This window comes from Cucumis melo, chromosome 7 (assembly GCF_025177605.1).
Source record: "Cucumis melo cultivar AY chromosome 7, USDA_Cmelo_AY_1.0, whole genome shotgun sequence".
Taxonomy (NCBI): Eukaryota; Viridiplantae; Streptophyta; class Magnoliopsida; order Cucurbitales; family Cucurbitaceae; genus Cucumis; species Cucumis melo.
Genome location: NC_066863.1, coordinates 5,447,320 through 5,463,755, shown reverse-complemented (window position 1 = coordinate 5,463,755; position 16,436 = coordinate 5,447,320). Strand labels below are relative to the sequence as shown.

Below are 16,436 nucleotides of genomic sequence, written 5' to 3'. Positions count from 1 at the left end.
CTTTAACATGGAAGAAATAAAAATCGTCTTTTTGCATTTTCCTTTTCTTCTAATTGAAGCTGTGATTTTCTAGATTCACTATTTATCTTATATTCTCATATTTTTTGTCTCATTGCACTTCCCTCTCCATTTTTGTTGCTATAAGTTACCATATATTTATATTGAATAAATTGGTGAATGTGTGGGCAAGAGAATTCTAAAAGGCTTATTTGAATTTATTATCAAGCCTATACAAATTCTTCCACTACCATGAAGTTAATTAGGGTCATAAATATTTTTCAATTAAATATTGAAATGGTTAAAGAAATGGAGAGAAATGGTTAAGATTCATCAACTATTCATCCTTGAAGTTGAATGACAAAATTGTCATCAAATGAACATTAAGAATACTTATAATCAAAAAAGTAAAATGAACTAAAAAAATTTCTCCACATAGGAGCTTTTATATATACTATAGACTAGTAAACAATGCGTGCAATGCACGTGAAAATCACACCCGAAAAATTATAATTTTAACTTAACTTTATAAATTTGGAAAATCATTTTAATATTTTAATATTTATATTCACACCGTAATGAGTGAAAAATAAATTTATTCAGTAAAAAGACAATTGTGTCATCTTTCGAATGTATCTCTGAATTTGATTTGTTTGCACAATTCAAATTTCATTTCTTAACATCTTAAGCTTACATGTTGCAAACTTAACCATTTAATCTATATATATTCAAATAAAGTGGAAGATTGAAAGGTTAAGTTGTGTAATAAAATATAGCATTATGTAATATCAGTTATGAAGATGGAAAAGTTACATTATGGCCCTAATAACATATAGCATTAACTAATATCGGTTATGAAATCAAAAAAAAAAAAAAAAATTTAATAAGAAGATGAAAAGTTAATGAAGTGTATAACTTCTATCTTGTTGAATGTGAAAATGAATTAAATCTATGTGAATGATAAAGTTGCCACTAAAACAAAACTAAAAAAAAATTATGATAAAAGGGTAAAACATCCACCAAAATCATATTTCTTTTGAAATTATAAAATTGTAAATGTGAAATCATAATTTTTTAATGATTTTGTAGCCAAAAAAAATTAAAAGAAAATACTTTAATATTTCTTATTTTACACATTTTATTTACCTATATGTATACTTAATAAATTCCAACAATATATACATTGTTTTACCAAAATCAAAGTATAAGTCACTCAACCATTTCATTAATAAAATGACTTTAATAAAAAAAATTAAATGAAAAAAAAAAAAACGTGAGCAAGAATCTCATGGTTACACTTAAAAAAAATTCTCAATATTACATGATTTAAACGTAAATAATGAAGTTGTTGGTGGTTCAAGTTTTCCCAACTTATGTTGTGTACTAAAAAAAAACCTATAAATGAAGGAATATATACACGTTTGCATATTCTATATAAAAAAATAGACAACAAAATAAAAAAAAGTATTAGAAGAGAGTAGAAAAACATGATTTGATTTATTCTACGCACATAACATTTTGTTGTGACTTATATACATGAATGAGAAAAAAAAGAATGAGATATTTATACCCAAACATTTGAAAAGGAAGAATTTGAAAGGTTGAAAAAGACATAAAAGAGTTAATATGAAAAGGGAATGTGAATAATTGGGAGAAATGATACAATAATTACAATAATTATTTTAAATTGAAAAATAAAGTTATAAGGCAAAAGGGAAGAATTTGAAAGGTTGAAAAAAAATACAAAAAAGTTAATATGAGAAAAGAATGTGAATAGTTGGAAGAAATGAGACAATACTTATCATAATTAATTTAAAATTGAAAAATAAAATTAAAGGTCAAATTACAATAAAACCAAAGTAAGAAATAAATAAATGAACTAAAAAGGTAAAATTGAAAATAAAAAGTTTCTCAACTTCCATTCTTTTATATATAGATAATAATAATAATAATAATATATAATATATTACACTAATATATATTAAGACCTGGATTTGGAATTAATTCGGATATTCGAATTATACACGAATAAAAAAAATATCATTAACTTGGTCTCTGCAACTTATTCATAAATTATACTCGATGTATACATTTACTCATAATCAATTGATGGTAATATGAAAGTGATTAAATAAAATTAAATATGAATTCATTCAAACTTTACAAAAAAAAAATCAGTTCTTATATTTTTTAAGTTTGATTTTTCAGAAAAACAACATTTTCGTTTCTGAAAACTCGTTGAAGCCCTAACTATTTATTTAGACAAAAGCAATCCGTAAAAATACCATTTTGGTTCATATTCCCTCAATTTTGTCCCATAGTTTTTAAACGTGCAATTTTAATCCGTAAATTACTTTTATTAAATCTTAAGAATAGCCCACATTCTAGTTTGTTGTAGATTTTTGTTATTCATAAGCATTTCGACTATAAATTTTGAAAATATATTCACATATTGTATTTTATCTCATAATAGTTACTATTCACAACTAGTTTTAATAAAAAAAATATTAATCGAAGAACTGAACATAGTATTTATTAAAAATACACTGACTAAAAGCTTTTTTTGAGAAAAAAAATGGTCTCTAATTACTAACTGAAGTTATCTCTTCTTCCTCTAAGATGAACTTCAGACTTGAACGAACTATTTTTCAAACTTTCAAATAATGTTTTTGTTAAAAAAAAAAAAAAAAAAAGAATTTTTTTAGTTCAACTATTCGTTGGGTTGGTCTTTGAACCCTTCTTACCTTTTAGTCTATGTCAATTGTACTTAACTATATAAATAGAAAAAAAAGACGTTTTTGGAAATCACTTAGTGACATGTATTTTTTATTATATTTGTTTGAAAATAATTATGCATCATCCCTCCCCCAAATAATCATAATAATAACATTGAATATGTATAGGATTTTGGTCAATAATTCTACAAAAATTAACTAAGAAATAAATTCCCATTCAATCAAACATATGCATAAACAATTAATTGTACAAATAATTAGAAGAATAAAATCATTTTTTTTCATTAAAATTATTTTTTACTATATTTTTATTCATATTTGAAACGATTAAACCATAATAATATATTAGTACAATAACAATTTTGAAATTTAATTTATAATTCAAAAGTCTAAATTCAATTCAAATTCTATTCCATCACTCAACTAATTTATACTCATAAAGGATAATACACATACGTAAACATATTGAAATTGTCGTCCGTTGATGTTTTCTTGGTAGAAATTGGAGGTCAAGGAATTAGAACCCGAGACCTTTTACCTTTTAGGTTCATATATAAATACTAGTTGAACTAAAATTTTATTGATCCAATTATCGATATTATTCAATAATAAAAAATTCAAAAGAGAAATAAAATGTAATAATATAATTACCATAATATCATTACCACAAAACCTTATTGGATATCATTAAAAAAATTAACAAATAATAAGTAATTAGAATAAAATTGCATCTTCTCTTGAATAAAAAAAATTTAAGAGAGAAAAATATTGTAAAACAACTAAAGGAAAAAAAATTGCCAATTTCATGAAAGAGAAATGAAAATTTATTGACATTTGTAGCTCAAAAAATAAAAGAAGAAACAAAAATAAAATTGATGAACTAGGTAGTATAAAACGATTAGAAACGAAAATGAGATCGATAATTAATTGTTTTCGTGAGATTTATTACAAACAATTAAATGACAATAAAAATTTTCATGCACCTCTATATCATCTAAAAGAGGTTATAGAGACATTTTCAACTAATCTTTCATTATCAATATTTTTTAGTTTAATCGTTGAAAAGAAATCTCAATTCTCCAACCATACTTATAGTCGTTTTTGTGGATATTTTTTTTTTATTATCGAGCATGAAACTAAATTTGAAGTTATGAAAGAGAAATTAGAAGATAATTGCATCATCAAAATCTAAATTAAAAAAATTATTACTTAAAACAATAATCAAAGCATTCAATTTAAAATAAATAAATAAATAAAAATTGTGGGTGAAAAATGTAATGTTTTTCTTAATTTAGGGAACATCATTATGAAACGTAAAAAATAAAGTAAAGAGGGATTATAAATAAATTAAAATTTTTTAAAATTAATGATATTTTGGTTAAAATTAAAAGTTAACTAATTAGCCAAATTAATAAATTCGTACAAATCAAAATAATCATAATGCAAAAAAAAAAAAAAAAAAAAAAACCCTTTAATTAAAAAGAATCATTCCTATTTCTTGGTGTGTTAAATAATAGTAAATTATGTAAAAAATATATCTTATGCCAAATTAATATAATTTTATTTTAAATCAAATCAAATTATGAACTTAAAATTTTATCTCTTTAGAGATGGTAGATTTTTTTTTTTTTTAGCTTTCTAAGTATATAAGAATAAAAAATAATATATATATATATATATATATATATATATATATATATATATATACTATCTAAACTTAAAATCTAAAAGAGTATGAAAAAATATATTGATAAAATATAGACAAACAAACTCTATGAAAAACTTTAAATCAGGTTAAAGAAAATAAAAACATCACCAAAAATCATGTTAAGGAAATGAATTTTAGCTTTCGAAGTATATAATATCTTTTTTAAAAATGGATTTAATCTAAGAATAGTTTATTTCAAAAAATATGTTTTTTATAAAACAAATCTAAATTTATACTTTATCTAAAAAGAGATGGAAGGAAATCTTCCTTCGTCTATACTAATAATAATTTGATATTAAAGAATTTTCTAAAAAAGAATTTTAATATCCATTTTACTAAAATAATTAATATTTTGTAAATATATTTTTTTTTAATGAAAATAAAAGATAATCATGAATCTAATATTTGTCTTAACTAAATTAAATGAAAGATAATCAATTTTATTTTTCTTATTTAATTTTCTAAATTCTCTCTCTAATATTCTTTTTTCCTTTCATTTTTTGGAATTTTTTGTAGCATTATCATTTTTTTAATGTTCTTACCAACATTGTTCTCAATATATTTGTTTTCTTTAAGTTTTTTTTAGAAGTAGACATTTTTATTTATTATATTGTCATTTTTTTTCTCTCTTTCTTCCATGATGATAATTTTACTATAACTATAATTAAATTTTATATGTCATTTTGTAGTTCTTTTGAACTCACCCATTCTTTCTCACATATTGAGGAGTGGATAAACCTTACTTTTGAGGTTCAAGAAATTTGTTAAAGGTTCAAATAATTCAGATTCATAAAGTAAGAAGAAAGTAATTGGCTATTTTATGCTCTTTTGTATCTTGTTTTGTTTTCTTAATTTTTTAAGCCCACACCAATGGATGGATTTATAATAATTTATTATTTCTACATGCTTTTGTATTATTTTTTATTTTAAAAAATTTTGTAATTTATTTTTCAATTTATTCAAACTTTTTCAAAGATCAATTTAAAAACTAAAAAAAAAAATGTTAAAAGATATACATTAATTCAATTCTATTTTGAAAAATATTATGTTCTTCACTATTGAAATGAGTAAAAGATAGAAGACTTCTCCTCCAATTTATATACATACATTTCAAGCAAACTAAACCTAAATTATATTATTTTGTAAAATAAATTATAAATCATTCTAAAATATTTCTTTTTCATGATAAACTATGAATAAATGTTGTTTATATGAGAGATATATAAATATAAAAAAAATAACGGGTCAGTAAAATTTTGAATCACAATAGATTTGTCATTAGTATTTCGGTGTCTATCTATATCAATGATAGATATAACTAGTAGTCTATCTTAGTTCATCATGGTTTATATCACGTACATTATTGTTATATTTATAAATATTTTTAGAAGTTTTGTTAATTAAAATAATTTCTTTATAAGTCTCACTTAATTCAATAATCAAACAAAAAGTAAAAGATAAAATAAAGTCAAATATTTATATCAATACAAGGATGAAGAGATCAACTATCAATTCAAAACATCCATATTCCTATCCTCAACTTGGTTAATCAACTAAAAGAAGAAAAAAAGAAATCCAACCTCTTTGATTGATATTTATTAATTTCTCTTTTCAAATATGTTGTTTTAATTTTAGGCTAGTAACTATTATAAGTAGTATTTTTTAAAAAAATAAAAGGTGTTGATTATCCAATTGTCTACTTTTATAAAGTGATAAAGGATATACATAAAAAATGGAAAGAAAAGAAAAGGTTTAGTTGGAAGCTCTCCATTTATTTTAATGGAAATTTAGTAAATTCTATCTCATCATACTGCCCTTTTCAATTAAAAATATCCATCATTAATTCAAAAGAAAAACTATTTTTAAATTTCCATCATAAATTAGGGAAAAAAAAAGGGTATATAAATTCCACATGTTGGTTCACAACCCTAACCCACCCCCATCCCAAGTCTATATATATTGACATTTTGATGGAGTTCTTGTGCTCCACAAAAAGAAAACACCACAAGTTTGGATAGAGATATCCAAAGGGTGAAACATGAAATATACATCAAAAAAGCCAAAGGTCTTATTGGTTCCATATCCAGCTCAAGGTCATGTCACTCCTATGCTTATGCTTGCCGCTGTCTTTCATCGTCGTGGTTTTCTTCCTATCTTTCTCACTCCTAGTTATATCCATCGTCATATCTCATCCCAAATTTCATCTTCCGATGAAATTCTTTTTGTTTCCATGTCAGATGGCCTCGATGATAATATGCCACGTGACTTCTTCACTGTTGAGGCTGCCATGGAGACCACCATGCCAATTTATCTTAGACAAGTTTTGAGTGAGCATAATTCTAAAGAAAGTAGTGACAGTAGTGGATCAGTTGTTTGTATGGTGGTCGACTTGCTTGCTTCTTCAGCAATTGAAGTTGGAAATGAATTTGGAGTAACTGTGGTCGGGTTTTGGCCAGCCATGTTGGCCACCTATAAATTAATTTCAACTATTCCTGAAATGGTTCAAAGCAACCTCATTTCTTCTGATACAGGTTAACACTATCTTTTGTTGTTTTGTTTTTCAAATTAAGTCAACTTTAATGAAATGACTATATAAGCATGGTATAAGTATCTTATTACAATATATATTCTTATCATAGATTGACAATCACTAATTATTGGTCAACTATATTCTTCTTTCATTTTTTAAATTATAATTAAAGTTTAATCATGGTAGCTTTGCAATCTCTCTCTTAACAAAATTCTCTTAGATTTAATTTTTAATAAAATAACTTATAAGAAATACTTTATTTACTTAAAACAAATATACTTTTGAAAGTTTCATTGTCATTTTATTCTAAAATTGTAGTCAAACAAGATGATGCATGTAAAATTCAAATTCAATGTGAAAAAATATATAATATAAGTTGATGTGACAATCAATGTCTTAAATTAGAAAAAGAAAAGGAAAAAAACATATTTAGTACTGTCTCCCAATAAACTTCAAAAAATTATATATATAAAAAAAGCAAAAAGAAAAATGCTCATTCAAACTATAAGTATATAATTTTTCTTTCTTTTATACAATAAAATAGATTCGAGGAGAGGATCAAATTTCTCACCATGACATTGATGATACCAATTTAAATCGGTTATATTATGAATTATGTTATGCTCGTCCTATTTATTAGGGTATATTTGAAACCAATTTTTTCATAGTGAATGATTAATCAATTACTAACAACATATATAATTGTTTATTTTCCTAAAATATTTCAACTAGATAAAACTTATATCATCAATAATAAAATGTATGATCTTCTCATGAATATTAAAAAATAAAAATGAACATAACTCTTATAAGATAGTTTTAAAATTATAGGGTCGATCCATACGTACCCACAAATGATAAAAAAGAAAAAACAACAAAAAAAATAAAGTAAAAAAATGGAAATTGATACAATTTTGATCTTTTGAACACAACAGGATGTCCAGAAGAAGGATCAAAACGGTGTGTTCCGAGCCAGCCACTGCTGTCGACAGAAGAACTACCATGGCTGATTGGAACACCGTCGGCAAGAAAAGGCAGGTTCAAATTCTGGAAAAGAACCATGGCTAGAGCCAAATCCGTCCAATGCCTTTTGGTTAATTCCTTCCCAGAAGAACTACTCCCCCTTCAAAAACCGACCCCAAAAAGCTCCGCCGCCTCCGTGTTCCTGGTCGGACCTCTTACCCAACACTCAAATCCTGCAAAAACGCCGACATTCTGGGAAGAAGACGACGGATGTGTGAAGTGGCTGGAGAAACAGAGGCCGAATTCAGTAATTTACATCTCGTTTGGGAGTTGGGTTAGCCCCATTAACGAATCGAAAGTGAGGAGCTTAGCCATGGCGCTTTTGGGCTTAAAGAACCCATTCATTTGGGTTCTCAAAAACAATTGGCGAGATGGTTTACCAATTGGATTCCAACAAAAGGTAACCTTATACTTCCTCCTAATTGAAGATTCAAGCAAGCATATAAATAAATATTAATACATTTAATAATAATAACAACATATAAATATATGTAGAGTCAAAGTTATGGGAGGTTGGTTTCATGGGCTCCTCAAATTGAGATTTTGAAGCACAAAGCAGTTGGTTGTTATCTAACTCACTGCGGATGGAATTCGATCATGGAAGCAATTCAATGTGGAAAGCGACTGCTTTGTTTTCCTGTGGCCGGTGACCAATTTCTGAACTGTGGGTATGTAGTAAAAGTGTGGAGAATTGGGGTTAGACTTAATGGTTTTGGAGAGAAAGAGGTTGAAGAAGGTATGAAGAAAGTGATGGAGGATGGAGAGATGAAGGGGAGATTGATGAAGCTTCATGAGAGAATAATGGGAGAAGAGGCCAATTATAGAGTCAACTCTAACTTCACAGCCTTCATTAATGAGATCAATCTTTCAACTAAAGTTGCACATTCAATCCTATAAACTATCGTTTGTAAGTATAAAATACGTGAGGATAGCACCAAAGAGAACTATATCTTTTCTCCATTCACAAATTCCACCTGCAACATCATCTATTCACTCTATGTTTTTAGTATTAAAGATTACGTGTGACGTACACCACACCTATATTCAATTTTACAGGTCACACTCTTTCACTGTTAAATAAATTTACAATAATGGTTATTGTGCCAAACTCTTTTCTTTGTTCAAATTCTGACATCAATACTAAATGCTCTATATATTAGACCACAAGACAATTTCAAATAGTTGACATAATTTATCACGATTGATTTAGATAATAAATTAGGGACCTGGATTTAATAAAAGTTTAAAAATAAATAGGTTCAATATACGGATTAGGATTTGATTACTTATATTATATCTTAAAATGGACATAAACTGACTCAAATATTTTTAAAAATGTCAATCTACATCGTCATTCTATTTGTTTGACATAAAATTAAAATGCACAAGGATCGAACTAAAACCGAATATTTTAAAATGTTTTGGATTAGATTAGAAATAAAGTAAAATTTAAAAACAAAATTTATGTTCTAAGTTTTCTAACATTTAATTAATGCATTAATGGTACAAATGTACTTTCGTTACGTAAACACACATATATATAGCAGACTTATCCAAATTACCAAAATTTCTGTCTCATTTTCTTCGAGCTTAAGCTTGGGCTAAGCTCTATTTGGGTGCCGCTGAAGGATTGAACAGAAGCTCAATAATTCGATCGTTTCCTTTTTTCGTTGCTCAATTCATGTGAAGTTGAAGGATTAATCGAGATTTGATTTTGGTTGGGTTTTTTTTATTTTGTTTTTTTTTTTTATTTTGTTGTGTGTGTGATAATTCATCGTCAGAGTGTGAGGTTTGAAGAACCCCATTGATTTTTCTCAGCAGCAAACCGACTCGATCTTACTTGAATTGCTTCCGATTTCAATTTTAGGTATTCTCTAGTAACCCTAGGTTGAGTTATTTTGATTTGTTTATGATCTAGTTTTAATTGTTGTCGTTAGCTTGTTGTGATCGGTGAGGAAATTTTGGCGCATTTTAGAATAGTGAAATTTGTGGTGCATTCGATCTACTGTTATTGGATTTATAACTGTTATAAGACTTTTAAGGTGCAATTTCTCTTTTGATCTATCTCGTTGTTTGGTAACTGATATGATAAGTGAAGTTTAATTTCCAGATGGGTACTCTTTATTTTTAAATTGCTTACAGTATTTGCAGAGAAAATGCTTTCAAATAGAGGCGTCTGTTTGAAGTATCAATTTTTACTTCGTTTCTTAAATAATTTGTGATATTACTTGAATTCAATCATCTGGATGACCTTGGTCGTTTCCAGTTTCCATTTTTTTGATAGTTTCAGAAAGTTGGGACTTCGAATTTTAATTAAATTTTTGGATGGGTGATTGATAATGCCTGGGATTTGATAATGTCTTTGGTCTTCCACTACTAAAGAATTTTTGATTGAGCACCTTCTATCTTTTTAGGTTAAGAAAATGATATAAAAAAACATTTAAGATTTGAAGTTATAAACATGGAAAATTGTAAATTCTGCCCATTGCTAAGAAAATTTATGGATTCATCCCGTGGAGAGCTTCTGATCTCACTCTTTACCTAATAGGTTGGATTAAATTTCCACCCCTTTTCTCTTTTATAAGAGTTTCAATACAATTGTTCTTTACAGAAAGAAAAGAAAAGAAACATGTTACTTTCATAACCAACTTATGATGAAGTTGGATAAGTTTTACTTGGTTTATTTCTCTAATCTACATTATTTTCTCATATTCTCTAGCAACTAGTAGCTGTCAAGGTAATATGACTGATAACTACAGCAACTTAAGTGTAAGCTCGAGCTCAAGTTTGAATAGCAGCTTTCAGGACACTGAGGATGATCATACAATTGCCAGAATCTTGGCAGAGGAAGAAAACTTGAAGTTTGATAACAAGCTCGGGAAGAGACTCTCTCATCTGGATTCCATCCCTGTACTAACTTCTTTCCACTTTGTTAGTTGCTGCATTAATTGGTCTTGTTATCTATGTTGTGAATGAAAGGTTCTACTGAACTTAAAGAGCCCTCTAAATTCCCTTTGATAAAAGAAAACAGCTAATAATAAAACTGTAAATACCAGTTCTAGTTAGGCAATTAACTAATTGGGTGAACTGTTCTCAAACATGGAAGTTAGTAGGTCATTGATTGTTGTACTCAAGACTTGTTGTTTTATAAATAATAATAATAATAATATTGAAAAACAATTTCATTGATAGTATAGACTTGCAAAAAAAGCAAGGTAGGTAGGCAAACTCCAAGCCTAGAAAGTTGGGAGAAATAACTCTTTTGAGTAGCTAAAGGGAATCCAAACTGCAACTATTCCGAGGGACGAAATATTTACACCACAAAAGAGATGAGCTCCAGACTTTTCTTTCTTGTAGGACTCCATTGTTTTCCTTAAAACACGAAAGCAAAAGAAAACTATCATAAATTGAACACCTGTGACCTTCCTATTGCAATTAAAATGATGACCTTCAAGGAATGGGGATATGAGGTTATTGATATTGATGAGTCTGTTTTCCTCAAATAGTATCATGCCGAGCAAAAAGGACCTTTTAGGTCATAAGTATTAATACTTACAAGGGAATTAAAACTTGTAGATTGTTATTGATAGCATCTCATATTCTTTTCGGTTGGGGAAAATCCCATAGTGAGGTTGAGCTTTTTGAAGTTCTCTATGTTCTTGAGTATAAGATCAACACCAGGCATGGAGTGGTGCCGCTAGGATTTCTCATACCTGAGACTTCATTGTTGTGGTGTAACTGTATATCATAAGTATTGCCACTTTTCCTTATATTATTTCCTTAAAATTTATTATTATTATTTTAATATTGCAACTGTATCTGTAGGTTGGTTGCAGATTTTTTACAGTTTTATAATATGATTGCCTTCTGTGTTAGATTATTTATTATTATGATACTAAAGGCGTCGATTGCATGTCCCTGCAATTATATAATTATTTATCTCCACTTTAGTTTATAACGGGGAAGAAAAACATTGCTTTCTGAAATTTGCAAAATTCTGGAAGGTTATCATTATTACAACTGCTGATTTCTTATTATCATGGCAGCATACTCCTCGGGTTAATGGGGAAATACCAAACGTTAATGATGCAACCTTAGACCATGAACGGCTGTCAGGAAGGTACTATTGATTATATATCTGGTGCTACATCCAGGGAAATTAACTTCTAGAACAGTCAAATGCTAAAAAAAATGCCTAGTTATTAATTACAAGAATTGACTTTCAACTTTTGACTTACTGTGCTTTGTTCTTTAGTGTGTGTACAATGTAGCTTTTATTGATCATAGTGAGTCTTTTTTTTAACAGACTTGTCACATATGGTTTAGCGGAGCTACAGATGGAAGGTGATGGGAATTGCCAGGTTTTAATGAGTTCTAGTCAATATTTTTTTGTATTGAAATTTATAGTTATCCTGCCGTTTATTGTTTATTCATCTCATGATGTACCAAATAACGTATCTTTTTAATGTATTATTAGTTTCGGGCATTAGCAGATCAATTATTTCGAAATCCTGATTACCACAAGCATGTAAGAAAGGCAGTCATCAAACAGGTGTTGTAAATGAAACTCTTCTAATCATTTAAGCTGTTCTATTACTGCTGCTTGGTCATAGATTGCTTGATGAATATTGGTTAAAATAAATGTATGTAGTATTTTATAAACAATTATTGAGGCCCAAGGATTGACTGTAATGAAGGTCTGGAAATTTTCAATTATGTTTGAATCTTTCTTTATATCCAGCAAAATAGTTTTCTTAATATGACCTTGGGTAAACTTTAAAATTTTAACGTCTTGAGGTCGAGTTAAATTTTTTTGAATTAATCTCATATTGATATTCTATAAGCTCGGGTTCCAAAAAGCATGCAAGAATAATCGAGACTCGAAGTTTGTGCGAGGAAATCAAACCACCATTAGCAAATTATTTTTACAAACTTAGCATGAAACTGAATAAGAGAAAAGTTACTGGCTTTCTGTTACTAATTCCCTTGCTTCACTATCCAGTTTTTAGCTGCGTTTTGTCTGTGGTACTGTTACTGTATACCAAATTCGTGCAGTAAATTTTATTGAACACTGTTCTTGCACATTCAGAGCAGTATTTTGCGCTTCATGAAGCATAGCATTAAGCTTTCAATACACCCGCTTCCCCCATTGCTTGTATCACCTTTTTTCCCTCATTCCATACTTTATTCTAGTTTCGGTTCACTTATGGTAAAGAACTTGAAAATCCGCTTGCCACTTGTTTCTTATTGCATAATTTCTTCGTTTCCTCCCACACCAGTTAAAGAAATTCAGAAAACTATATGAAGGCTATGTTCCAATGAAGTACAAAACCTACCTCAAGAAGATGAAAAAGTTAGTTATCTGTGACTACGCTTATTGACTTCTCCCCTTTCCAGATGGCTTAGCTTGTCTTATGCATTGAATAACTGCTTCTTCAAATTCTAACACAATTTTGCATCTCACTAGATCAGGTGAATGGGGAGATCACGTTACTCTACAAGCAGCTGCAGACAGAGTATGTTGAATGCTTATTCTTGTGTGACTGCTGTGAAACTCTTTTCTATGAATTCTTCTTGCACTGCTAGGAGTTTCGATTGAAAGATACACATGAACTTTTATACAGTCCCTTTGCCAATACCTAAGTTTCTAATATTTATAACCTCGTATGTCATCTTTCTTTCACTGGAAGATCATTTTGTTTTCTCCATGATGAGTTTCAATGCAATTAAAGTTGATCTTGACTAATGTTCGGTGAATCTTTTGTTTTTTTCTCTCTTTCTTTCTTTTCTTCCTTTTTTTTTTCAAAAAAAAAGAATTTGTATGTGTGTGCGTTGTGTACTTGTGCGTTTTTCATGAACTTTAAATGTTCTAATTCCCCACGCTACTTCCAGAGGACATGTAATGTTCCTTCAAACGCTGCCTCAGAAACCTTCCCACATATCCCTTGCTTGACGGCACTCCTCTGCTATTTTTTACTCATGCAAGTTCCCAAACATAAATAAATGAATATATTATTATCGTTTTCTTTTCATTATTGGAATAAAATAATAAAAATCTCTTTCCATACAAACAAGACACATATACAATTTGCTGATATTTCAAAGAAAAACCAAAGGGTCTTTGGTCCAAAGAGTTGGAATGGGGAGGACTCCCCTCATGATTTGGTCCAAGGAGTTTGTGGGCCCTGACTTAAAAACATCTATTTTATGTTTTATTAACTCCTTACACTACAGATTCCAGAACTTTACCACTCCGCAAACTTCCCAACTCCTTGGACTTCACATCTCCCCTCTTTTCTCCAAACACTCCTGAGAGAAGAGAAGGCAAAAGCAATGACTCCAAATTGAAATTCTATTATGTTGTGGGTCTTCATGGAAATGTTTCTATCGATGAACGAGTATATGGATGCAGCACGGTCAAATTGTAACCGTTGTTCGCATTGATATCTTGTGGTCTCATATCTGCAATGTGATGGAACTCTTTTTGATAATAATTTCCCTGTCTTCTATCATTTATATCATTCTTAGCAGTTCATGTGCATGCCATATTGGTTCTGTTGTTTTAATGTTCTCTTGCTATTGTCTATTTTGTGACTATTGCTTTTGTTAATTTGTAGTTTGGTGCAAAAATTTGCTTAGTCACATCTTTCCGAGACACCTGTTATATCGAGATCCTCCCCAAAGACAATAGTCCCCACAAAGGTAAAGATTTCAATTATATCTGTTTAATTATTATGATTGAGTTCATGTATTTTTAATCTGCATGGCCTCATACATTACCCATTAATAAGGAAGCTAATTGAATCCGAAACCCTGTTAAAATGTCGCTGAAATTTGTAGACTGATTATCTCTCTCTTGTTTCTTATTTTTTTTTTAAATAAAGAAAATATATTTTTAAACGTAGATCAGATTGTTATTTCATGGAACGACATTAAAAGAAATATTGCGCTTAGTGCTAATTACCCCAACTGAAATAATCATATAGACCGCTCGACTCCTATTGAAAACTAGATGGACGACATCGAACACACTTGAAAGTTGAACCAAGAACATTACCACCATACTTGAATTTTTGTGATATTCTTACTTTTGGACAAACATATCTCCGTCACAATTTAAAGTATTAATCAAGTCACTATTCGTATTCCGAACTCTCTAGCTTGTAGTTTTCATCTAAATTTGTTACTGATCTAATTTTGGCAATCCTTTCATGTTGACAGAACTTTGGCTGAGCTTTTGGTGTGAAGTGCATTACAATTCATTGTATGCCAGTGGAGGTGATAATTCATACACTCAATTAGATTAACCTGATTGTTTCCTATTTCATTAATTTTTCTAACTCTTGAGTGGCTAAGATTTCTTTCATTAAATCTTGCAGATCTTCCTACAAGAACGCCGAGAAGAAAACATTGGCTTTCGCTTTTCTAAAGTAATGGAGAAATACCATCACCCACATCCTCCCCATATATCAACTTCCTCTTGATTTCATGTGTATGAAATCTTGGAAAGTAAGCTAACACAACAATCCCTTATAGTTCCTCACTACAAAATGATTGTTGCAGACTCGTCGAAACAGAATATATAAGGTCTAAGCATAGGTATTTATACACACGTACTGGGAAAGATTAGAATTATATATATATATTTCAAATCATCTTAATTGTTTAGTATAGTTTTGGAAGAATATTATCATTGAATGTTCAGCTGCTCATCGCTCATGTGTCTGTATATATTTGTTGTAGTGAGTTGGGCTTTGCTCGTTTTTTTTTTTTTTTTTTTTGTCTTTCCTTAAAAATATACAATTTTAAGTTATTCTATTTGTTTATTATAACTCTTCCCCTTCATTTGGAACATTAACATATATCCTATTTCAATACTGTTATTCGATCAACATTTTCATTTAAATTAGTATATTTTACCTATCAATTTTGACCTTTAACCATTGAAATTGTTTAAAAGACAACCATTTTATTAGTTTTAATATTGGAATGAAGACGAAAATATGAGTGGGTCTTTAGCTGAGAAAGAGTGTTAAACAATATCATAGTTATATTTGAAATGGTATCATATAATAATATAATTTGGGGTTGGGGGAGGGGTAGGGAGATTGAATTCGGAAATCGTTGGAAAATATTGTTTTCAATGGCATTTGACAGGGATGAACATGATAGATAGAAAAATCGAGTCGCCGGATCAAACTGAAATTGGTCGGAGAATGAGAGGGGTTAGTTGGTTTGGAAATGCTTCAAATCGAAAAGTTTCAAAAAATAATTTTTAGTATTAAACCGACCTAACTGACATTTATGCATCAACGATCGAAGTCGATTTGAACATTTACTAAGTTGATAATAGTCGATTTGGTGGCAGTTTGGTCGAAAAATTGGTTTTGATTGACCATAGTATTTTGGGTGAAACAAAAAAAAAATTAAGATGTTCGTGAAG

General features: G+C 28.8%; 2 protein-coding genes across 5 annotated transcripts; both read left to right on the top strand.

The window, feature by feature from the left end:
- Positions 1 to 6,370: 6,370 nt before the first annotated feature.
- On the top strand, positions 6,371 to 9,119 carry LOC103502501 (UDP-glycosyltransferase 82A1). The gene is made up of 3 exons (XM_008466454.3): positions 6,371 to 6,971; positions 7,906 to 8,393; positions 8,489 to 9,119. Exons 1-3 carry the CDS (start codon positions 6,479 to 6,481, stop codon positions 8,888 to 8,890), a joined length of 1,383 nt encoding a protein of 460 aa, XP_008464676.2. The 5' UTR covers positions 6,371 to 6,478; the 3' UTR covers positions 8,891 to 9,119.
- Positions 9,120 to 9,544: 425 nt separating this feature from the next.
- Positions 9,545 to 15,661, top strand: LOC103502500 (OVARIAN TUMOR DOMAIN-containing deubiquitinating enzyme 11). Of its 4 annotated transcripts, XM_051088002.1 has the most exons (12): positions 9,555 to 9,710; positions 9,815 to 9,860; positions 10,408 to 10,541; positions 10,713 to 10,903; positions 12,040 to 12,113; positions 12,300 to 12,354; positions 12,471 to 12,545; positions 13,273 to 13,346; positions 13,461 to 13,509; positions 14,611 to 14,695; positions 15,215 to 15,271; positions 15,373 to 15,661. In XM_051088002.1, the coding sequence occupies exons 4-12, from the start codon at positions 10,736 to 10,738 to the stop codon at positions 15,420 to 15,422; spliced, it is 687 nt and encodes a 228-aa protein (XP_050943959.1). In that variant the 5' UTR covers positions 9,555 to 9,710; positions 9,815 to 9,860; positions 10,408 to 10,541; positions 10,713 to 10,735; the 3' UTR covers positions 15,423 to 15,661. The 4 variants fall into 4 exon arrangements, with proteins under 4 accessions (XP_008464668.1, XP_050943959.1, XP_050943958.1 ...); XM_008466446.3 differs by lacking the exon at positions 10,408 to 10,541 and having other exon boundaries at positions 9,545 to 9,710; positions 9,812 to 9,860; XM_051088001.1 differs by lacking the exon at positions 10,408 to 10,541.
- The last annotated feature ends 775 nt before the right edge of the window (positions 15,662 to 16,436 follow it).